This window comes from Barbatula barbatula (assembly GCF_947034865.1).
Source record: "Barbatula barbatula genome assembly, chromosome: 3".
NCBI lineage: Eukaryota > Metazoa > Chordata > Actinopteri > Cypriniformes > Nemacheilidae > Barbatula > Barbatula barbatula.
In genome coordinates this window covers 13713845-13738076 of record NC_136764.1, presented here as the reverse complement: position 1 = coordinate 13738076, position 24232 = coordinate 13713845, and the positions used below count along the sequence as shown (strand labels likewise).

At 36.6% G+C, this 24232-nt stretch overlaps 2 protein-coding genes across 2 annotated transcripts in view; one reads left to right on the top strand and one right to left on the bottom strand.

Annotated features, from left to right (window-relative positions):
* Window positions 1-5177, top strand: part of scp2a (sterol carrier protein 2a) — a 9634-nt gene extending 4457 nt beyond the window's left edge. Inside the window, exons 12-16 of the mRNA XM_079453349.1 lie at window positions 987-1140; window positions 1579-1675; window positions 2120-2249; window positions 2409-2488; window positions 4601-5177. Coding sequence (XP_079309475.1) covers window positions 987-1140; window positions 1579-1675; window positions 2120-2249; window positions 2409-2488; window positions 4601-4696 — 557 coding nt within the window. The 3' untranslated portion in view covers window positions 4697-5177. The remainder of the gene's footprint in view (window positions 1-986; window positions 1141-1578; window positions 1676-2119; window positions 2250-2408; window positions 2489-4600) is intronic.
* Window positions 5177-24232, bottom strand: slc1a7a (solute carrier family 1 member 7a). Its single transcript, XM_079453348.1, has 11 exons — window positions 23789-24232; window positions 21456-21535; window positions 10313-10528; window positions 9076-9118; window positions 7942-8173; window positions 7764-7863; window positions 7405-7638; window positions 7124-7318; window positions 6735-6869; window positions 6497-6596; window positions 5177-6396 (listed from the first exon to the last, which is right to left on the bottom strand). The coding sequence occupies exons 1-11, from the start codon at window positions 23921-23923 to the stop codon at window positions 6133-6135; spliced, it is 1734 nt and encodes a 577-aa protein (XP_079309474.1). The 5' UTR covers window positions 23924-24232; the 3' UTR covers window positions 5177-6132.

Sequence of the window (24232 nt, the reverse complement as noted above, 5' to 3'; positions counted from 1 at the left end):
CTCTTTATTCTTTCATCTCTGTTACTTCCCATCATTGTTTTGAATGAACAACTGTAGTGGTCATATGGAGGAGGTTAAGGTCAGATGATGTCAATGTTTAGTCATACATATGCTCGCACCTCAATTCAGTTTTTTTTACAATCAGATTACTCTGCACACAGTGATTCTAATTGCTTAACTTTAACAGTTTAATGACATTCGGGACTTTCGGCTCTTCCACAAACAGTTAAGGGTCACTGGCCTGCACTGGCTGCCTGAAAAGGTCTTACTCTAAATCCCTTATCTTGTTGAGGTAATGAGCGAAACTTCAAGCAGTTTAACCCAACAGGATGAAATGCTCAGCCTAAGCGTTAACACAGATACATAATGACGGATTAAGGTGGGGTGTCAAGTCACCGGTCATCCTTGCAGTGTTGATTCAGTGTTGAAGGCAATGACAAGAGAATGAAAATAACTCAACTTATTTAATCTATTGAAAATGAAAATTCGGTCATCTTTTGCTCACCCTCGGCATTTAAAACCTGTATGACTTTTTTATGTCTGCAAAACACAAAGGAAGATATTTTGAGGAAAGTTGGTAACCGAACAGCAGCGGCTAACATTCACTTCTATTGTATGGACACCAAATCAATGCTAGCGGACTGTTAACAAAATTTTTCGAAATATTCAAAATTTCACTTTAAGCTTCATTTATTCTTGTTAGTTAAAATGTGGTACAATGTACTAATCAATACTGTGGCTTTGGTAATACTATTGCTACCGTAGTTCTTGTTGTTGAAGAACAGTTTATAGGGAAAAAAGGTCATATACACTTCATTATCCCCTTTATGACATTTTTATTGGCACTGAGTTCATAGTAATTATTTATTGACAAAGGAACCAACAGATAATGGAATGCAGCGAAAGCAACTGTGAAGTGTAGATTTAGAGCATAAAGGGCAGAAGACCGTGTGGTGGATGAACTGTGGCCTGTTTTCACGGCTCAGGTTTGGCTCAGTGTGCAGAGCTGTGCTGGCAGCTGAGAGGGGAGGCGGGGCTTCGGCAGGTCCCTGGAGCAAAGGTCGCCCTGCAGCACAACATTGGTCTTGGTGGAGCGGTGGTGGTCACTCTCTACAGGATGGGGTTCCCTCAGGAAACAAGGTATGTTTAAACTAAATTATTAAGGACTTGCCAATGCATTCTATGGGTATTATGACTGGCGAAGATATTTTTAGGTTTCCTTTTATCTATTTATATGGAATAGCTATTTTTTAAGTAAGCTTTAAGTTTGATCAGAAATACATAAATGCCCTTTAGATCTCTATTTTAATAGAGACATACATTTTTAGAAATTAAGTTTTATTTAGAATATTATATTAATTATTATTTGGTTAGTTTCATGTTTGTTCTAATACTGAAGTTGGGTCCAAAAGCCAAGGCTGTTAGGGCTATATGACCTGTTACACATATTAGCCTACACGTATTCTATATGCATCATACCTTTTTCCTTTTAAAAAAAAAGTTTTACATACTTGAAAAGCAGAACTTTGGACTTCGTCCAAACTTTGGTTCTAAACTTTCTGTACTAAATGTCCTTAGTTCTCGTATTGCTGCAGTTCCTACCAGTGCATCCAGTGAACTCGCAGGATTCAAAGCTCACACAGTCTTCAAAGAGATTGAAAAGAAACTAGCAGAGGTAATTCATCAGAATGGGCTGTCTGTCACCAACTATAACATAAAAAGGTTCTCTGTAAAATGACAGTGGTTTGGGCTTTGTTCATCTCTTTCACACCCACAAAGCATAAAAATGATGGCAGAAGATCAAGATTCAACAATGACCTGTTCGAGTGGCTAATTTCCTAGACATAATAATATGCCTGAATATACATAAAATTACTTTTTAAATGAAGATCTTGAGTGCTAGGATTGTGATAAAGATAATGCAATGGTAAATGAAGTATATGTTAAGAGTTATCATCTGAAATGTAATTTGAAGTCCAATATTAAGCCTATTTTTGCTCTCTGCATGTTAAGGTGTTAACAGCCAATTTTTGCTGTGATTTCTTTTTCTATTAAAGTCAAGTTGGACGACCAGTGCTTTTCAGTAGGACAAATCAATTTCCTTTTTTACTTCTCACAGGATGGAGAGAACGTTGTCAAGAAAATCGCAGGTGTGTTTGCCTTTAAAGTAAAGGATGGTCCAGGTGGAAAAGAGGCATTGTGGGTAGTGGACGTAAAAAACGGCAAAGGCTCAGTGACTAATGATGCAGGTGTGAGGACTAATTTTATATTTATATTCTTTTAAAATTCAAACATATCCCCAGTCCCTGTTAAACTATCCAATTCTCATTTTTTCATTTTATTATTAATAAACAATTATTTTATTTGACAGGTAGCCAATAACTTAAAAATGTTTTCTACCCTCACAGGAAAAAATGCAGACTGCACCATTGCTATGGCTGACTCTGATCTTTTGGCCTTGATGACAGGACAGATGAATCCACAAACAGTACGTTTACAGTATTATTTATTGTAGGGCTTACAATGCACTGTATTGATTCTATAACATTCTGGTTAGAGATTAGATCAAAATTCCTAACCCTGTATGGAAGCATCCAATCTATTTTTTTTTTATTATTAACTTAAAGGAATTGTTCATTTTCAACATCATGATAATTTACTCACCCCTGTTGTCATTTAAGATGTCGAAAAGTCGAAAAGAAATTAATGTTTTTGATGAAAACATTCTAGGATTTTTCTCCATATAGTGGACTTCAATGGACTCAAAACGGTTGAAGGTCAAAATGACAGTTTCAGTGCAGCTTTAAACGATACCAGACGATGAATTAGGGTCTTATCTAGTGAAACGATCGGTCATTTTCTAAAAACAATAAAAATGTATATGCTTTATAAACACAAATGCTCGCCTTGCTCTGTTCTGCAAAGCGAGATCATCAAATGTTTTCATCAAATACATTCATTTATTTTCGACTAAAGAAAAAAATACATATACATCTTGGATGACAACAGGGTGAGTAAATTATCATGAAAATGCATGTTGAAATCTTAAGTTAAATCATTTTGTTTTTACGTGTATCTTTTACATTCATACTGAATCATGATTGGTCTTGTCTTCTGTGCTCATGTTTATACATTCATAATTGCTGTCAAACAACATAGTGTGTTTTTGTGTGCGTCCAAAAACAACATGCTTGAGGATGATGACATTATTATTAGTCTTTTGCTGCCTTGCAAGCATTAGTATTTCCTAACAGTGTCACAAGTGGAGCTCAACTGGTAGAACATGGTTATAACTTCTGGACTGCAACCTATTAACTGCATTAACTCATCCACTGCACTGTAACTTCAACAACTGCATTAACTCACATATTGCACTGCAACTTTAATAGCCAAATGTCAATAATTTATGCATACCTAAATCACTTGGACTATTTTAGTCTAAATTATTATCTGTTCATATCCACCTGTACATTAATGTTCATAGTATATAGTCATCTGTATATATTGTTCATAGTATATACCTTCTGTCATATTTTCATAGAACATTCCTACTGCAAAATACTTTTATAGTCCATGCCCACTGTATTATATTCTCACTATTGTATTCTGTATTTATTCTAACTGTATATCCTGCACTTGCTAGCTGCACTTCTGGTTAGACCTAAACTACATTTCGTTACACTGTACTTGTATATGCGTAATGACAATAAAGTTGAATCTAAATCTAATCTAATCTAACACACAAAAGTCATCTACTGTATGTCAGATTAAAACTAGTTGTGTTTGCTAAGTATCTCTAGTAGTTTTGCTCATACATTGGGAAATCCTGTCAGGTGTTCGTAAGGATGACATTTGTGATTGATGAATAGAAATTGTAAGCCATAATGCTGGTCAATAACATTTCCACAGAAGCATTTCAGATTAGTCCACTGTCGGGGATGACCTGTGGGCTGTGATGTACAGTCAATTCATCAGACTGATCTGTGTGGAGATTAACATGCAGTTACTTTGACATTTCAATGTCCCGGCTTTAGATACATCATACAGTAAATTTTTATCAGTTTATCTGTCATCGACTGGTAAACATAGTTCGTGTAGAATGGAGAATTTGCCCACATACTCTGAACAATATTAGTTGTTAATAGTTCTTTTAAACGTCTATATAACAGACAGATAAATGGTGTTTTTGTCATTTTGAATGTTACCTTCTGAAAATCTGTGTGATTCCAAATTAGACTAATGGCTTCTAATGTCTTCTGTCTAAGTTCAAAACATTCCGTGTATTGATAGGTTGAAATATATGTTTTTATAATTCCTTAGAAATTCTGTAGTGATTAACAACCACCTACATTTACATCAAATGCTTTGACTGCAGTTGCATTTCTCAAATTAGTGACACAGTGACACTCAAATATCATAATAGATGTTGTAACAGCAGGCATAAATAATCGATTTCTACGTGATATTTAATTAGCCATGTTATAATTTTAATAATTTTTTCAATGAATAAGCCATATATTACAATATATTACTAAACTATTTTGAATGTTCAAGTTTCTTTCTACCAATTGCTAATTCATTCTTTCTCTCCTATTTTAAGGCATTTTTTCAAGGAAAACTGAAGATAACTGGAAATATGGGAATGGCAATGAAGCTTCAGAACTTACAGCTGACAGCAGGCAAAGCCAAGCTGTGACATCTTTTGCCCAGCAAAAAATATCAGTGCAAATGTGAAATGCTTAAGGATGCTAATTTCAAAAGAAGGAAATTATTACATTACATTATTTGTTTACACTAACAGAATTTGCATAAACCATTTTTTATGCATTTTGATTGTTAATAATTTAACCAAAGAACAGCTTTTTTGCAACAAAGAGTGCAAACAAAGCATGACAGCGTTACTCAAAAAGTAACAATGTGATCCACTATCTTCTAAGTGGCATCAATCAAGTGGCTTTTTTTATTTACATTTTAGTGATTATGCAGACAATTTTATCGAAAGCGAGTAAGAGACTTTGCAGTGAAGCTGTGCAACTGTAATTAGTTCAACTGATTTGACCTTTATAATGTGCCTGTAGCTAGTTTTTCAACTTTCGTTTAATCTGTAAAAAATCCTAAAAAATATTTCTTAAACCGCTGTCATTCTACTGTAATAATAAAGGTTTGATTATGTTTTAGAGATGCATTTAATTCATGAGCAAATTGCACATTCAGCGTGTTCCTGGATATACAGATGCCTTGACTGTAAATGGCAAGTAAAATGCATTTAAAACCGATTTCTTCCACAACCTTGTATTAAACTAGTTTTCAACTAGTTCCACGAACTTTTCCTGTCCATCTCTGTTTAAACAAAATTACTTGCAGATTTTCAAATACATCTTTAATTTCATATTTATAATAAAATATAGTGCATTACTTGTATTAAACATACTTACATTTATATTCAATAAGATCTTCACTGTTTCATAATATCCAGGACTGGAGGAAAAACGGCTTCCAGTAAACCTCTTTCATGTGCTGTGATCCTTCAAATATTCAGACACTTAAACCACACGTAAAAGCGTATGAATGCCATTCTAATAGTTATCGAGGCCACTGTACAGTATGTGGTCTGTGATAATTAAATCAACATCTCCATCTTTCATTTCAATTTATTCTCTCCGATAATTAAAGAACCATTTAACAAACCATTCAAAACGCTAAGAAAGATTGAAAAAGAAAGATGAAATTTCAGCAGCACGTGAAATGTGACACATTCAAATAAACAACATATCCCCATTTCATACATATATTGTCCATAGACGTCAGTAAAGAGGTGGTTTCAGTAAAGAGCCTCTTTAGTCTCCTGACGATAACAAAGAAACACACAATTACAAAGCACTTATATATACACAGATAGTTCACACCTGCCCAATCTCTGTTCTGTGATATTTAAAGGAAACAGGACCCTGTTACGGCCCTTTAATGGCTAAGATGATCCCTGGGGTGTCAAAACCTCCTTCAGAACCTACAAAGAGATCCACAAACACATTCAACATCCAAAGGTAGAACGTCTGGTTTCTCTGAGCTCCTGGTGTTTTAGTTTTGTCTCTGAGGAGGGAGGTATGTACACAGGTCCCATTCAGAGTGAGTTTAGACGTTTGTCTCCAGACCGTTCATGTCAATGGTACAGTGGTCCTTGTCTTTGTGCTCTCTTTTATAATGGCGTGGAGACAAATGAGAGGACTTCTTCTCAGGCCTGATGCCCTCTTCAAGCTGTCTGAGACGGGTCACATCGGGCGAGAGGCGATCGGGTTTCCTTGTGGGGCCTGGTGGAGGAGGCTGGAAGCCGTTCTTTTGGTAGGACATCATCTGCTGGATGCTGATCATGGGTTTGGTCTCACAGATGAGAGGGATCTGTAAAAAAAAAACTTCCTTTGAATCTGTCTAGGAGCATAACCAAGATGGCCGCCAAGTACCAAAGAGACTATATAAATACCCATAACCATATTTGTACCTCTTCTCCCTCCTTTATAAAGTCTTTTCTGCATATATGTGCCATGATACCTGTGGCTAAAGCATCCCCCATCACATTCACCATCGTCCTGAAGCGATCCCTGGTGAAAAGATGGAAAAACTTTCCAAGCCAAACATAATAGACGTTGACTATATTCTTAATGAAAACTATGGAAACAAAACGTTTAGAAAGTTTTAAAGTTTATCTACAGTCTAATTGAAACTGTTGGAGGTCTTACAGCGCCCAGTCCACAGCGATAATGAGAGTGATGTCATCCGTAGGGAGTCCTACTGAAGTTAACACTATTACCATGGTTACCAAACCAGCCTGTGGGATGCCCGCAGCACCTATACTGGCTGCTGTAGCAGTGATGCTGAATTGAAAAGGTAAAAATAAGGGATAAAGATAAAAAAGCTTGTATTTATTTGCTCACAAAATAAATATGTGATAAATAGTGCTAATGAGTTCAACTGGATGAAATTTTACTTACAAAAAGTACAAAAATGTTTAGACATAACAAAATATTACCATGGCATTCTTTCAGGTACCTTTGAGTACAAATTCAATAGCATATGAAGATGTTGGTAAATTTTCTTAATGTTAGAGGTTCATTTTCGTGGGAAATACCTGATGGTTATGATCTGCCCAAAGTCCAGCTCATAGTTGTTGACCTGAGCAATGAATATAGCCGCCACAGCCTCGTACAAAGCAGTACCGTCCATGTTGATAGTGGCCCCCACAGGAAGTACAAACCGAATGATACGTCTGTCAATGTGGTTGTTCTCCAGGAGGCACTTGAAGGTGATAGGCAGTGTGGCAGAGCTGTAGCACACACGTAAATTACAGGAAACAACACAGTAACACAGTATTATGAGATATTTCTGTGTAAAACATCCAGGATTATTTACCTGGATGAAGTGGCTAATGATATAAGCAGGGCCTGTAAAATGCCTCGGATGTATACGATGGGGCTCTTTTTGGTGATAAAGAAGTACATAGAAGGCAGGATGAACAGGCCATGAAGCACCAGCCCCATGACCACAGTGATGGCGTAGAAACCCAGTTTCTTTCCCATGGCTGAAGGGTCATCCATTTCCAAGATCTTTCCGGCTACCAGGAACACAATCCCAAATGGGAAATACCTATAGTGTTATAGCAGAAATACACAGAATTCAAAAAACTTTTTCACAGGTTAAGATGTATCATTATAAATTTAGTTTAGTGATAAGCTGTGTACCCTGAATTGCTAAAGAGGTCTTGTATTTACCATATAACAATGGCCACAATTTTCAGCACCGCTTCATTTAGACTTTGGCAGAAGTTGACCAGAGCACTGCCATTTGGTCCCATTCTTCCAAGCATGATACCTAAGCAACATATACTTAATAAGAACATTTGTGCATCAAATACTAAATATAAATGTAGGCATTGGTGCTCTGACTCACCCATAATGGCTGAGAAGATCACTATACCAAGGACGTTCATTCCCTCACTGGTGCCTGGCAACGTTCTAAAGACGACATCAGGAGGAGGCGTCAGGTCAAGGGAAAAGTTCTGAATGTCTGTGCCGTTGTCATCCTGGATTCCATAAATGAAGACCCGTTTTGTGGTGGTCTCCAGTATGTCCTGACTGATGGTGGGTTTGGGCTTCATGATGGGGATGCTTCTTGTGCGATACTATCATGTGATTAAGAGAGAAAGTTTTATTCATAATAAAGCATTAATATTATATATCCTGCTTATATATCCGCACTTGCTAATTGCACTTCTGGTTAGACCTAAACTACATTTTGTTACACTGTACTTGTATATGTGTAATGACAATAAAGTTGAATCTAATGTAATCTTAAGCTCCTGTAGCTCAACTGAGCATTGGGCAAAAAATGCCACAATCTCGAATTCTCTGGGAACAAGTAAGTTATTCAAATGAATGAGATCTTGAATGCATCATGAATAAAATAATGCAATGATATATTCAATAATATATGTATAAGTGTTTCAGCATCAGCATTTCTTCATGTACATATTGTGACAATTCCAGTCCTTGAAGTGTCTTTCGAATGTCAACGTAAACAAACCTTCTGAATGACATCACAAAAACTAATGTGAAAGACTGTGAGAATGCAAAGACGCATGAGAAATACATTTGAAATAAACAAAACTAAATCATATAAAAAATTTTTTTAACTGATCCTGAAATACATGTAAAACATTACTATTGTGTTGTTTTAACATGTATATTAACTTTTTGCGGCCAGTTTGCCCGGTTTCAAATACTGTATATATTTTTATTCTTGTTCGAAATGTTGTTGCTATTTCACCCGGAATGAAACAAAAATGTTATAAATTCGCTTCAACACATTTATATAACAAATTCAGGAAGGTAGTGGTCCCTTCATTTTTCCCAAGGCTCTATGTATGCAAATGCTATGATTCAGATTAAACGATGGTAGCCTCCTCTGGAGTTAAAATATTACCGTAAATTTCTTTACATTATTATTCACTTATTTTTCAGTTTTCGATTAAATATCTAAAGCATTGCAATCACAGTTCATGCAGCAAAACAGAAAAAAACTCACTTGTTGAAAAGTAGCTTGAACCAAGTTGGCAGGGAACATGTTGCTAATGGAGGACAAAACACAAAATAATATTTATGAAAATAATATTACGTTTATTAGACAAAGTTTTTCTGACCTAATTATATTACACTATTGTGAATTTTGACCTACCACACGGACCTATGTACACAACCAAACATAACATAAGTGGTTTTAATGTGTAATATGTCAAAAGTATTTCCTGCTCAAAAGAATGTTCTCTGACATCACCAGCAAAGCATACTGTATATAATCCAAAATCAACTAACGAAACCCCATCAGTGTCTTGCTGTATGTGCCGGTCAACACAGTGCCCCTAAAAAAAGCATGAAAATCCCCTCTCAAAGGGATCACCTGTGCTAATTTAGTGCCTCTTTCATTCTATTCTCAAAGGCTTTTATTGTGAAATATACTGGTAATAAACAGAGCTTATCTTGTGGCTGTATGTAAATAGCTGTACAGTACAGTATGTCCACTGTCATCACCTCACTAAAGGCCATATGGTCTCAGGCTCAGATCAGTAATCAGGTTGAGTCCTCAGTGAGCCTACCCTGAACTGACCCACATCCAAGTTCATCTGATTCCGATCCCTGACTCATATTCTTATGTATTCACAACTACTCAAATAGATTTAAATTGCATAGAATCATATTGCCTATAATATATACACAAATGCTGAGACTCACTGGTAAAGAACCTGATTTATTAAATTCACACAAATGTCTCTCTCTCACTCTATTGGCACATACTGTTGATTTCTGTTTTCTGTCTGTTCTTAGTTTCTGTGATATGTGGATAGTGGCTGAGCTAATTCTATTGACATGACCTGAAAACTGTCCCACTGACCAATTAGAATAGTGACACAATGTCAGCAAGCTAAACTCTAAATGCAAGCCACCCTAATTCACACAAGCAAACACTAAATGGCTTATCTTTACTCTCAAGATTCAACAAGCACTCGTATATCCCTGCAGGTGAGTGGGCATCTCCAACCTCTATATCCTATCACTGAAAATGTTAGGAAATTACCTGAATATTTATGGTTAACTAATTGAAACAAGTGACTCAGTCAAGGTCAGGGTCAGCAAACATATGACTGTACATTGACCAGCAAAATTAATCTTGCAATAATGTTATATATATTTTTCGCATATTTACTGAAATATTGCAGTTCATGTTGATCATATATTTTAACACAGCATCTCCATAGTAGTCTTACCGTATAAGGTCCAGCAAAGCATCTGCCGAGCTCATGATGGGTTTCCCGCTGTCCTCAGCGTCCTCCTTCTGCGCAGCTCCACCAGGGTGGATGATGATGACCATGACAATGCCCACCACCACGGCCACAAAGGTCGTCCAGAGATAATATGAGATTGTCATAATGCCTAACCGACTGGAACACTTTGCATCTAGTGCTGCTAGACCAGACATCAAACTGAAAAGAGAATAACATCATAAAGATACCATAAACATATAGTTTATGTTATCATTTCCGTCTCACAAAAACATTGAGCATTGTTCAAAACTGAAAGACCAAACTAATGTCTTTTATTTTATTGTGTAAGATCTATAGTTTCTTTAGCAATATAATTTCATATAATCACACCATAAACACTGCAAGATTGTAAAGTGTAGTAATACGAGGTAGTGAAGTAATATAATTTCTGAAGCTGACACATGCATTCATAAACAGGTGGCTTAGATGTCAGATGACACCCTAACAAGTGTTGTATACACCATGATGTCTCACACTTATCACTAGAGCACTGATGGGCAGTGAAATCATAAGTATTTTGTCTCATTAATTTATTCATTAATTTACTGATTTATTTATTTAATTAATCAGCACATAAGTTGATCCACAGTATGCAGAGCGTAAAGCGAGCCTCGCTCCCAAGAACTTTTTGCAGCCATGTTGTGTTTTCTTTGGTGCCGTTGCCATGATAAATTGTAATATCAAACCTTTATTGATCATGGCCTGTCGTTGTTGCATTGCAAGCGCTTAACTCAAGGTAAGCCTACACAGAGTTGATAGAACTAACTCAAATTAGCTGTTCTGAAACCAAAAACTCAAAGTTTCGCATCTCGGTGTAAATCAACTCGGATTTCACATTTTAACTCGGTGTTGGTTGAACCTCCTTATTGAAACTGTCTCCAGGTATATTATACTCCAGGTATACAAGATGTATTTCCTAAAAAGGGTGCAGTATGCTCTCTATTCAGAAGCTTTTCATCCTTAAAATGTCATATAATAATACCATCTCTGATCCTTAAAATTAAAGTCACCATTTATATTAACCAAAAGATGAGTCATAAAAATCCTAATAGAATCTTTCTAGGAATTATTATTTAAAAAGCAAAGATGAAAATCCCAATACAGGTTCAAATAAAATCTTAATGAAATAACTAACATTTTTAGCCTTCAATTCAAAGCCGTTCTTGGATTTTTTGCAATCTTTGTGTCATATTGAAACAAAGTTTTTAAAGGAGTACAGTAAATCTAAGGAGAAACTATAGGAGTTCATTATGAAAGAAACCCTATAGTTGTTTTTTTGGAGGGGGGTTCAAGGAATGTAATTGAATGCACTTTCTTCATAATCCCACAGGGTCTCTGATTTATAGACAAGAACATATTTTTTTCCACCTGTGACCATTTAGAACCTCATAGCCGACAGAATATGGAATAGACTGTGATCTAGTATTACGTACAACACGGTGTCCTCAGGTGGATCTCATAACCTTTCTTATGTATCCAATGTCTAGGAACATGATTATAAAATTGTCCATTTGATATTAATATTTGAAATAAAGTTTGAAACATGCATACATTTCTTACACATTTCCATCATAATGCCCACTATTATTAACCCACTGGAGGGAACATGGATTACTCTACTGGATAGATGCATGTGTTTTTTCAGATTTGGGATACACTGCTATGGGCTAAATCTTTGTAATAGCTTTTTATTAAAGATATTATTATTTCAGAAACAATTTCTGAATTATTGATCTAAGGCAATATTGTTCAAGACAAGATTTGTTTCTTGGTACTGGACGTATTGTCCTACTAATCTGAGACACCCAATTCAAGTCATATAGGCTCTATTACTGAGCTGATGTACTGAATATTTAGTGTTTGATAGAGACGAAAAGGTATATCAAATGCGCAGTCCTGGGGGTCCCATGCAATAGCAGAAAGAATTAATGTTGTACATGTCGTAGAATGCTTTAACCTGCTGCGTTTCACATCACAATGTAGTCAACGGAAGAGCTAATCAGTCATAACCAACAATCTGATTTCAACTCTACATATACATGAACAACTCTTGGACTATAAAAACCTTCATTCATTTACTTTACTGATGTATGAGGGAAGATTAAGTGTACCCACACATACTTTTCAGTTTAATGAACTATACAACCTAAAACACAACATAATAAAGTGTATGTAACTATAAATGATAAGAGACAGAAAATCTACAATATCTTATTGCATTTATATCATATTGTTTTTGTGAACACTTTTTTTCCAGCACTTTGCTGGAATACTAAAATCAAAAGAGAACGGAAGGTTTTCCTTTGAAGTTCCCCTTTCATGCAAATATTTGTACCATTAATGTTATCGGCCCTATTTAATTTAAAGCTGACATTACATTTCTTTGTTAATTATTATATATAATAGATAGTTTTCTCAGTTTTTCCTTTAAATTTGCTGTCATTCTCTGAAATTTTAGTTTTCAAAAATAAACTGGTGGATTTATTTAAAGCAGGAGGATTATCTTCCCTTCATCATGCTCTGTACATATTCTGAATCTGAACATATAATCTATGTATTAAAATGTAGAAGTACAGGCCATGGAGATTTGTAGTTGATCGAGTTTCATTAAAGGACATGCCTGTATAGGTGTATGACGTGATAAAATGTAACTACACTGTAACTATTCAGTCAAATTAAAGATGTCTGTATACACATTGCATATGTTTTAACAACATTTTCCTCTATGTATCCCTACAGTCGTGGCCATTGATTAAAGATAAGCATCATATGAAAGCACATACACACGGGGTAAAGAAAGTGCTGGGCTGCCTGTGATTGCATCCAGTGCGCTCATCAGATAATCTGGTTTCCGCTTCTCTGGTGGGCAGATGGTGGAAAAATTAGGACAGAACACAGAACCTGCTCTTGCCCTTAAGCCCTTGCATACCATTTGATTAATATGGCATTTTTATTTATCTGAACTATACAAGGCACTGCCAAAGCCATAAACATGGCATGTTGCATCTGAAATGTTGCATGTGGTGAAGTTTCTCTGACCCAAATAATACTACAGGTGTTACATTGTTGACAGCTCAATGAAATAATGCTTCAGTCCTCCTGAAGAGTGATGAAATTTAAAACTATTGTATCATGTATACTTGCATGCCTTTGACATGTCAGCAAAGAAGCTGTGGAAAGATAATTACTTCTTATTCTACAAAGATATTCTAAAATGGCCTGGACAAATTTGTTTGGTAAATCTGAAAAGATAACACATTATTGATATAGTAATTTTTCAAACTAATTACTTTAAACTTTTTCTATGTACACAAAAGGCCTATTTCTCTTAAATATTGTAACCAAATTGTGTTAGTGAGCACTTCTCCTTTGCCGAGTTAATCCATCCACCGCACAGGTGTGGCATATCAAGATGTCAGGGTTGGGGTGGAAGGACACAAGCGCAGGCTGCGATACGGAACACGAAACTTTAATAACAATAAATAAAAGACCCACAATGGGGATGACAGTAACAAAACATGAACTAGAAACATACACTTTCCACAAGGGGGGACACTAAGAAAACTAGACTTACACTAAAATGACAGGAACAAGATTACCTAATAACAATGCATGAAACACGACAAGGTAATCCAAAGATACGGGCATGAACAACTAGGAAAGTAAAACAACTCCTTTGTATAGAGTTGATCAGGTTGTTGATAGTGGCCTGTGGAATGTTGGTCCACTCCTCTTCAATAGCGGTGTGGACTTGCTGGATGTTGGCAGGAACTAGAACACGTTGTCGTATACGCCGATCCAGAGCAACCCAAACATTCTCAATGTGTGACATGTCCGGTGAGTATGCTGGCCATGCAAGAACTGGGATGTTTTCAGCTTCCAGGAATTGTGTACAGATCCTTTCAACACGGGGCTATGCATTATCTGTCATGATTCTGCCTGCTCTTGTCTTGATTTTCTGGTCTAGGGGTGGAATCATGACAGACCCACGTGTTTTATGTGGAGAGGAACATATGGTCAATCAGGACATAATATCCGTTCTCTCCTGTCTCGTCATTTGGCCCCGCCCCTCTCGTTTTTAGTATAGCTTTCCTCCTGTGTCGCATTACCCACACCTGCCCATCATTATCTCCTTTGTTAGTCTCCCTATTTAATGCCCTCTTGTCTATTGTCTTGTGCTGGTTTGTTGTACTTGGTTCATGCTTTCATGCTTTATGCCATGTTGTGGAGTGACTATTATTATAGTCTAGTCAGTGTGAGTGGTCTGTTAGTCTAGGTGTTTTTTTGTAGTCAAAGTTCTTGTCAAGTGTTAGTCCTCAGTTTATTGTGTACTCTGTTTTGTTACCCCCTCGTGGGGTTTTGTTTTGTTCCTGTTTTATTATTAAAGTCCTTGTTAAACCCCTTAACCCCTGTGGCTGCCTGTGTTTGGGTTCTCCCCTGAGATCTCTCCCCGAGATCCGTGACATTATCATGCTGCAACATGAGGTGAGGGTCGTGGATGAATGGCACAACAATGGGCCTCAGGATCTTGTCACGTATCTCTTTGCATTCAAAATGCACCCGTCTTCGTTGTCCATAACATACACCTGCCCATACCATAACCCCAACGCCACCATGGGCCACTCGATCCACAACGTTTACATCAGCAAACCGCTCACCCACACAACGCCATACACACTGTCTGCCATCTGCCCTGTACAGTGAAAACCGGGATTCATACGTGAAGAGAACACCTATCAAAAGTGCCAAGTGACATTGAATGTGAGCATTTGCCCACTCAAGTTGTTAACGACAACGCACTATAGTCAGGTCGAGACCCCGATGAGGATGACCAGCATACAGATGAGCTTCACGGAGACAGTTTGTTCAGAAATTCTTTTGTTATGCAAACCGATTGTTGCAGCAGCTCTCCGGTGGCTGATCTCAGACAATCTTAGAGGTGAAGATGCTGGATGTGGAGGTCCTGGGCTGGTGTGGTTACACGTGGTCTGCGGTTGTGAGGCCAGTTGGATGTAATACCAAATTCTCTGAAACGGCTTTGAAGACGGCGTTAGAGAAACATTCAATTCACAGGGAGCCACTCTGGTGGACATTCCTGCAGTCAGCATGCCAATTTCACGCTACCTCAAAACTTGCGACATCTGTGGAAATGTGGTTGTGTGATAAAACTGCACATTTAAGAATGGCCTTTTATTGTGGCCAGCCTAAGGCACGCCTGTGCATAATGTTTAGTTCAGCTCAAAATTTCAGATCCCTCAGACCCAAAAGTAAAACTGCACATTTTAGAGTGGCCTTTTATTGTGGCCGACCCCTCTGCAATAATCATGCTGTCTAATCAGAATCTAGATATTCCACACCTGTGAGGTGGATGGATTATCCCGGCAAAAGGAGAAGTGCTCACTAACACAATTTTGGAACAATATTTGAGAGAAATAGGCTTTTTGTGTACATAGAAAAAGTCATAAATGTTTGAGTTCAGCTCATGAAAAATGGGGGCCAAAACAAAAGTGTTGCGTTTATAATTTTGTTCAGTGTATTTACAAAATTATGTTGAATCAAAAATCAAAGTCTGATTTCTATTAAATATGAAATAAACAATGGTGGATGACATTTATATTTGTCAATTTCAAGTTACTAAGTGAATTGTACAATCTTTGTGACGACCCGCCAGAAGTCTGCTTAATTTGAACCAGATGAAACAGATCATTTACTTGTAGAAAATGTAAAACTGTTGTAAACACTATAGTATACTTTAATATTTACTGTAGTAATGTTAAACAATACTGTAGTACCCCTAAATAAATATCAGGTCCATAGCCAGCCTATTGAAAGGGGAGGTTCTTTTTTTTAAAAGTGGACCTTTTTGCAGTTTTTCTCCTCCTTTTGTATTTAATTATGAGGTTCAATTACTTCATTTTGGTGACCTTTTATGCACTAATTTGTGCTGGATTAGCTTGTCTGCTGGTATCTTAACCAGCACGCTTTTTGATGCACCTAAAATATTTATTGCATTGATGTCAAATTGCTTCCTCATGTAATACTTTTGTCAGTCCATACACAGTTCATAAGTTTAAAGACCACACTAACAACAGAATAGATTTAATGAACTTTACTGAAATATTAATAATAATTCTTCTCATCATCATTTCTTGACTCTCTGTCAATGCCTCTTTGCTATGTTTTATTATTATAATTACGCTACGTTTATATGGCTATTATATTGTAGATCAGGGGTCCCCAAAAAAAAATTCTGCAAATGCCACATAATTTTCCCTGTCTTTAATGGGGGGCCGAGTCAGTTTGTAACAGAAAATTACATGGGCCGGAGGTACTACTTGAATTATTGTGGAGATTTAATTATGATTTGAAATATATTTATTATGCCTCCTAATGGAAGAATAGTTTATTAATAGTTAATAGTTTAGTGCTACTCTTATGCATATTATGCATATTAATTAGCCTTTCTCGTTCCCAACCGCTTGGCCATTTTGTCACCTCAGAAATTTTTCGATGGTTCGCGCGTCAGTTCTATTGCAATGTTACGTTATGAATTTAACAAATAATTAGGCTATGTGAGTAACTGAGAGAATTTGGGTCTGAAAGCCAATATTTATTATCAAATATAGACATGATATAAGTGAAACTGTTGGCCTATATTTAAAAAAAAAGACTCGAATTCGCGTCATGGGAGGGGCTTCTGACGCTCGCTCACGGCCCTACTAGAGCAAGCTCCTGATTGGTTAATGCAGCGCGAATTTTCGCCAAAGTTCCGATTTTTCAACTCACGCAAGTAGGTCATCGCGTCTTTGCATTGACTTAACATGTAAATCACTCGCGCTTAACGCTTCATTCGCGTTTGGTGTGAACACACTATAAGGCATTGTTCAGAGGGCTGGTTCAAATCTGTGGGCGGGCCACAGTTTGGGGACCCCTGTTGTAGACTATTGAGTGGATAAAAAATATATATGTATAACCCCTCCCCCCGCATCATTCAGAAGCGATGCTTCTTCACGTTTCTTTGAAAAGTGTATTGCGAGAACTCTCTCTGTCTGCATGAACAGCCCGCACACACACACACACATGTCCTGCAACAATAATCATATTAATTTGAAACAGCAACCCAGAAATTTGTCAAGCATTGATTAAAACAATGATGACAATAATCACATGAAAAAAACGACCTAAATTCTGGACCTTTGGCAGTGAGGAGGGGTTCGTTCGAACCACCCGAACCCCCCCTGCCTACGGGCTTGAATATTATATTATGAATACTATGCTTCAGTTTTTTTATGCACAAATTCGCTACAAAACTTTAACTTAAGCCTCTGTGGCACCAGTGCTATGTGCAAAAAAAGTCAACCCTGATGGAGAGGCTTGTTTAGGTTTAGCAAATTTAATAAAATAAATTACATTCCCCATCCTCTCAGAATACCTGGAACCAGTGTTACAAGTACCCTAAGCATATAATTTTACCATTTTTGTAGCATAAAACACCGTAAAAATGATGAGAGCTTCGAATTTTATAATGCTTCTCTATGGCGATGATACCCACATTTGTCTGAGTTCCGGTCCCCGTTATACTCTGCTGCTATTGGCTCATCTGCGTTTGGCGGGAGGGGCTTAGCGATAGGTCAATTGTAAGTGCTACTTTTAAGGTTTGAGGTTTTTGCTTCCAGTCAAGGGCACAACTGCACATTTTCTGAGGGGTATGCACGATCACTTTTGGCGTAAAACCGCAAATAATATTTATTGCATTTTTGGAGTTTCACTTATATAATCTATAATTTTGACCTTTAATACATTTAATTAAAAAAAGTTTGTCCTGTTTTAAAGCAAATGCGTAGTTTGTGGTTTATTAGTATTCTATGAAAACAACAATAGAATTGTAGCGTATGTTAGATATACTTTTACTGAAACTGTATGATTAAAGTTTTATTTAAAAACAAAATAAGACAGATAACATACATTGTAACTCAAATAAATAAAAGATCTTTGGATTTCCCACTTACTTGAAAACATAGTTTATGGTTCATATTTTATGAAGACACAACATCATTAAAGTACGACAAACTCACTTACATTGAACGAAGAATTTTTAATTGTTTTATAATTATATTGTTTTGCTCTCTTGTCTCTGTCACACTGTCAATAATCGCGTTATTTCACTGTCCTCACGGAATCTCGTCAGCTTGTGCTGTTTGTAGAGACTCATCTACTCGCGCAAGGGTCCAATAGCATGTGGCTTTGTAAAGAACGTTGTAAACACTACAAGTCAGTGCGTCACACCTTTGCGACACAAAACGCGTAGTTGCCTATCCTTGCACTTTTTTAAGTGGGTATACGGAAATCCTTGATCTTTTCTAGTGGGTATACGGCGTATACATACGTATCACGCAAATACACCACTGGTTTAACGTACCTAAACAACGACCAGGGAAGCCCATGTTTCAGTCAAGCCTTGTCATAAACACTAACTGCTGTTAAAAGAACAAGTCCTTATTAAACGAAAAAAGTAATAAATCACGCGTTACGCGTTTCTTCCCCATACGTCCATTTAAAGAAAACAGCTTACAGTAACAACGACCACGTAAAAACATATCTATATTAAATTATAATCAAAACCACATGATTGAAAACAATATTTCAGTAATCTATGTTTAGAGTGTGCACGCAAACTTGAAAGTGAGGGGGACACGAACGGGAATTTGAAAAGTGAACGGGACATGTCCCCCCTGTCCCCAGTGGAAATTACATTTACACTACATTTACATTTATTCATTTGGCAGACGCTTTTATCCAAAGCGACTTACAAGTAGTTTTTTTACAGTGGCACATTACTGCAGAGCAATCAGGGGTAAAGTGCCTTGATCAAGGGCACTTCAGTCATGACCTGCTGGCACTGAGATTCGTTAAATAACTTGCTAATGGTATACTTAATACCACTTGGACATTGTTGTCAACATTTTACTGGTCAATTAACATGTTTTTCTTGTTCTTTTCTGCACCTCAGGACATCTTTTGGTCGATCCATTTGGTCATGTGACTTTCACAGAGTGAGTGGTTTACATAATAACTTGATTAAATAAAATATATTTCTTGTTTAAAATTCTAGATTTGTTTTAACTTAAACGTTTTATATAATTGTATATAATTAATGTATTATATAATTACTTTTAATAAAAAAAGGTTTTTCGCATATACTGCATAGGCTACCCCATTTTTGCGCCACTGCTTAGTTTGCCTGTAGCTCCATCAGATTAGAGATAATTAAAGGAGAAGTTAACTTTCAAAATAAATTTGCATGATAATTTACTCACCCCTGTTGTCATACAAGAAGTTTATGTTTTGCTTTCTTGAGGTTTTTGATGAAAACATTCCAGAATTTTTCTCCATATAGTGGACTTCAATGGACTCCAATCGGTTGAAGATGCAGCTTCAAAGGGCTTTAAACTATACCAGACGATGAATAAGGTCTTATCTAGCAAAACGATCAGTAATTTTAATGCGCGTTCATGACTTCACGTAATACGTAATTATGTTGAAAACTTCTACGTTCAACTTGTAAACACTGACTCGGTACTTCCGCCTACGTCAAGCGTGACCTCATGAACATGCATCGCAGAACAAAGCAGGGCGAGCATTTGTGTTTATAAAGCATATACATGACTGATCGTTTCACTAGATAAGACCCTAATTCATCGTCTGGTATCGTTTAAAGCCCTTTGAAGCTGAACTGAAACTGTAATTTTGACCTTCAACCGTCAAAAATGTATTTTCGACTATAGAAAAAAATACATAAACATCTTGAATGACATGGGGGTGAGTAAATTATCATGGAAATGTATTTTTAAAGTGAACTACTCCTTTAACTATCCTGACCTTCACGTGGCCAATGCTTCTTGGTCTCTGTCCCAGATGGCTGGAGACCAGGTAAAACCTCTTCGCTGGTGTGTGTGTGTGTGTGTTTGGTCACAAACACTGATCTACACTTCAGGTCAGTATTAATAAATATGTGTTATCATGGGTGACAGATCAACTGCTATGTTTGAGATATTGTCATATTGTGATATTGTTTTAAATATATGAATTACTATTCCAAAACTATCATTTTCAGCCAAGACATTATTTATTTTATGGCCAAAACACAATGCAGTGCAAGATTCAAAATACAGAACACAGTCTCACGGGAATTCATTGTGTCACGAAATGTAATCTATTGATTCGTTTTTATAGACACAAATTTCCCCTTTCTTTCGTGTCAATCAGCACAACTTTTTTTGTGTTAACCAGCACGAGGTTCAGTTTTAATATGCGGTATCTTTCATATGTATAAATAAAGATCAACGTAATCTGATGGGAATTCGTACCTATTTTACGAGGTGGCCCATTTGTGTGAATTCCTACGATCTCATTTGTACATGTTATAATGATTTGACTTTTCTTCTGATGTTAGGTTTAGGGGTGCGGTTAGGGTGGCCCATGTATTGCCACTTTGTGATTTTAAGGTTCAGGGTGGGGATTTTAAGGTGTTGGTTAGCCACTTCCTAAAATATGTACGACTTCGATATCAAGTTATAAATATATGAATGTACAGTATATACACACACATATTTAAGCGTACTGTATTTTGACACTCAAAAATTCTAAATTTTATATGTAGTGTGCAAAACATAGGCAATATGTAGTGATTATATTTTCTGTCCAAAAGATCATAAACCACCAAGAATTGGAAAGCATAATTGCAGTGACATAAGATACTGTTGCAGATTTGATTTCTGAATTTAAAATACTGTATCTTATTGCAGTCTAAACTTTACAATGTATAAACAAACAGTTGATAAGGCCAAGTTTCTAGATAAAGCTCACTTGCATGTCACTTGCAAGTCTTGCAAGAAAGCTGCAGAGTATAGTGAATGACTTAAAGGACATGATGGTCAATTACAGATTTTTTCAGTATTTAGGACAAACTCACTGTTTATAACATAACAGCAGTTTATTTCTTTAATTGTACCTGATTCATCCAAGAAGTTTATTTTAAACAACATGCAGAAAAGAACCAGGAAAGAGAGCTGAGAAAAGTTCTTACCTCGAGACCACCAGAGGCAGGATGAGCATCTTCAACATCCGCATCAGTAACTCCCCTGGGAACTGGAAGTATTTCACCTCCTTCAGGAAAAAACCCAGAATGAGTTTACTGCTCAGACATTCATGGTACACAAACTAAAAACAGATCTTATGTGTGGGTTGTCACTGGATGTAGTCAGTGAAGCCCAAATAATTAAGTCAATATAAAGTGCCTATTAGAAGACATCACAGGCCTGTAGCTTTCTTTTCTTGAATGTCTTGTAAGAATATAATGAAAAAACCAAGTGGTAGAGATAAAAAAGTTACAAAGAAACATTACAGCAATTTAACAATACAAAGCATACTCATAAACTCAAAAACTTTTTTTTAAATATCACAGTGTTTACATATTTTGTCAACTGCGTCACATCAGAAGTGGTCATTTTTAGTGAAATGTTCTTGCAACTCTCTGCAACTCTTGCAGCAAACATATTAGAAAAACTCCCAAGAACCAAACAATGCAAGTTTTCATAAATAAATAATCAGTTTTCAGTTCCTAAGCGAGAGAACGTTTTGAAGAGCATATGTGTTTAAAAGGAGCTGAGGAACATGATGCTGGTTAAAGCGCTTTAAGGTCTGTATTAAAAGGGGGATGGGAGCGGCGTGGCTTGGATCAGGGCTGTCGTCTTAGTGGCATCAGGATCAATGCTAACAAATGGTTGTGGCATTGCTATGCTAATTGCTAACATTAAAAAACAGATGGCATGGAGCTCCTGCATCTGCCACTGGTATTCTGCCATGTGGTGTAATCTAAATCGACAGGAAGATGCAAGGCTTCATTACTAATCACTCAGCGATTTACTGGAAAATGGCATGCATCCATTTTTTCAATGGATGGTGATGCGTAAGCTGTAAGGTAGGAGTTTGGACTGTTGCTGAATGTTGTTTTCTATTATGCTTGATATACAGTATCAGGCAGCAGATCATGTATGTTTTAATTCATGTATGGACTTCAATTGGTTCTTTTTGTTAAATTGATAGTTCACCCAAAAAAGAATATTCTGTCATAATTTATTCACCCTATTGTCATGTCAAACCTGTATGACTTTCTTTCTTACACACAACACAGAAAAATATATTTTGGAGAGAGAATTATAATATAAATACTATAGTATACTACAGTTTTTTTATGCACAAATGTGCTGCAAAACTTTAAGCCTCTGTAGCACCTGTGCTATGTGCACAAAATATCTTCTTTTGTTTTCTGCAGAAGAAAGAAAGTCACAATGACACAAGGGTGAGTAAATGATGACAGAATTTTTGGGTGAACTATCACAGCATTACCACTAATCTTAAAGGGAACAACATTGCAAGCAAAAATAAAAATTCATGATAATCATTTGTTCACCCTCATGTCATTCAAAACCTGTATACGACTCTTATTCTTGTTTAATACAAAATAATGTATTTTTGAAATTTTCAGTGGTTTTGTGTTCAAACAACGGAAGTCAATGGGGGCAATGTTGTTCTATCTAATTGTGTTCTGCCGTAGAAAGAAAAGCATACAGGTCTGGAATGACAAGAAGGTGAATAATTGCAGTAATTTTTATTTGTGGAGGGTACTATACCTTTAGTGGTATCTATACATATGCATAAAGTACATGTTTAAAAAAAAGGGAAAAACTAAGTTTAAGCTCTAAATTAAACATTGACTTTGAAATAAAACTATATACATTTCATAGCTGAGATTATCTTTTGTGCTTTTGGAGGAATTATTTTTATCACTAATGTTTTTATGTTTTTTGCACAACATTTGTATGATGTAATTGTTTGAACCAACTTTGCTTTGTTTTTGCTTTGAACAGACAAACCGTTTTTCGCTTTCTGAGAAATGGCTTTGAATGGCTGAGTTGGCATATTAAGCAGGGACAAGATATTAAAGCATTAAAAATACACACTTCATGACTTCAACATTAAATGATCAGACAAACATGACACCATCTTTCTGCCAATTATGAGAAGAGTTTGGCTTGGGGTGGATGAGATGTGATGTGATGAGATTTTCAACTTTAGACCTTTAATGCAGTTTTACAGTTGTACTCTTTGTGATTGATTGATAATCCTCTCCAGGCAACTGGGTGGCATAATTATGTGATAATCAAAGAGAGTTTGTATAGAATGTACAGATAATCTTCAATTAACTTGAATGACCAAAATTAGTTTATTTACACAGTATGATGTGTAAAGGTTTAGCCTGAGTACATACATTGTGTGTACAATGTCTGCACACTTACATGTATGTATACTTTATCAAACATTGGAAGTTAATGGTGTCCAAAGCTGACCAATACTCACCTGTTCAGAGAGGTGTTTGGATCGCAGGAAGAAGCCCAGCAGGCATCCAATAACCACAGCCAATACTGACAAGATGAGGAGGCCGTTCTGTTGGCACACATTCTTAACACGGCTCCACACCGCACCCAGCGCCATGGCGACACGTCCACGTCCACCACCCGCTTAATCGGCCATACACCCACCGTGACCCAAGGGTACAAACGACCGAATTCAAATATACATGCAGATCAAGTAAGAGATGGTAAAAACGGAGGAATGAAAAGCCAGCTTTAGAACACTTGGTAATGTAGATCCTTTCAAGAAAAAGCACTTGGTGTCAATCCACAGATGGTCACTCCTTGCACGGGTAAACCCCATCACATTTTCCAGTCACTTTGTCTTGCTCTTCCTTCTCAAGCACCACAGCCTTTACACTGCACTTCAGGCTGACCAATAGGGGGCTCT

Coding starts and splice junctions, on each gene's coding strand:
- slc1a7a (XM_079453348.1), bottom strand. CDS start 23,923: ATGGCGCTGGGTGCGGTGTGGAGCCGTGTTAAGAATGTGTGCCAACAG. Junction 21,536..23,788: donor CCAAACACCTCTCTGAACAG/GTGAGTATTGGT, acceptor TTTTTCCTGAAG/GAGGTGAAATACTTCCAGTT. Junction 7,864..7,941: donor GATCTTCTCAGCCATTATGG/GTGAGTCAGAGC, acceptor TATGTTGCTTAG/GTATCATGCTTGGAAGAATG.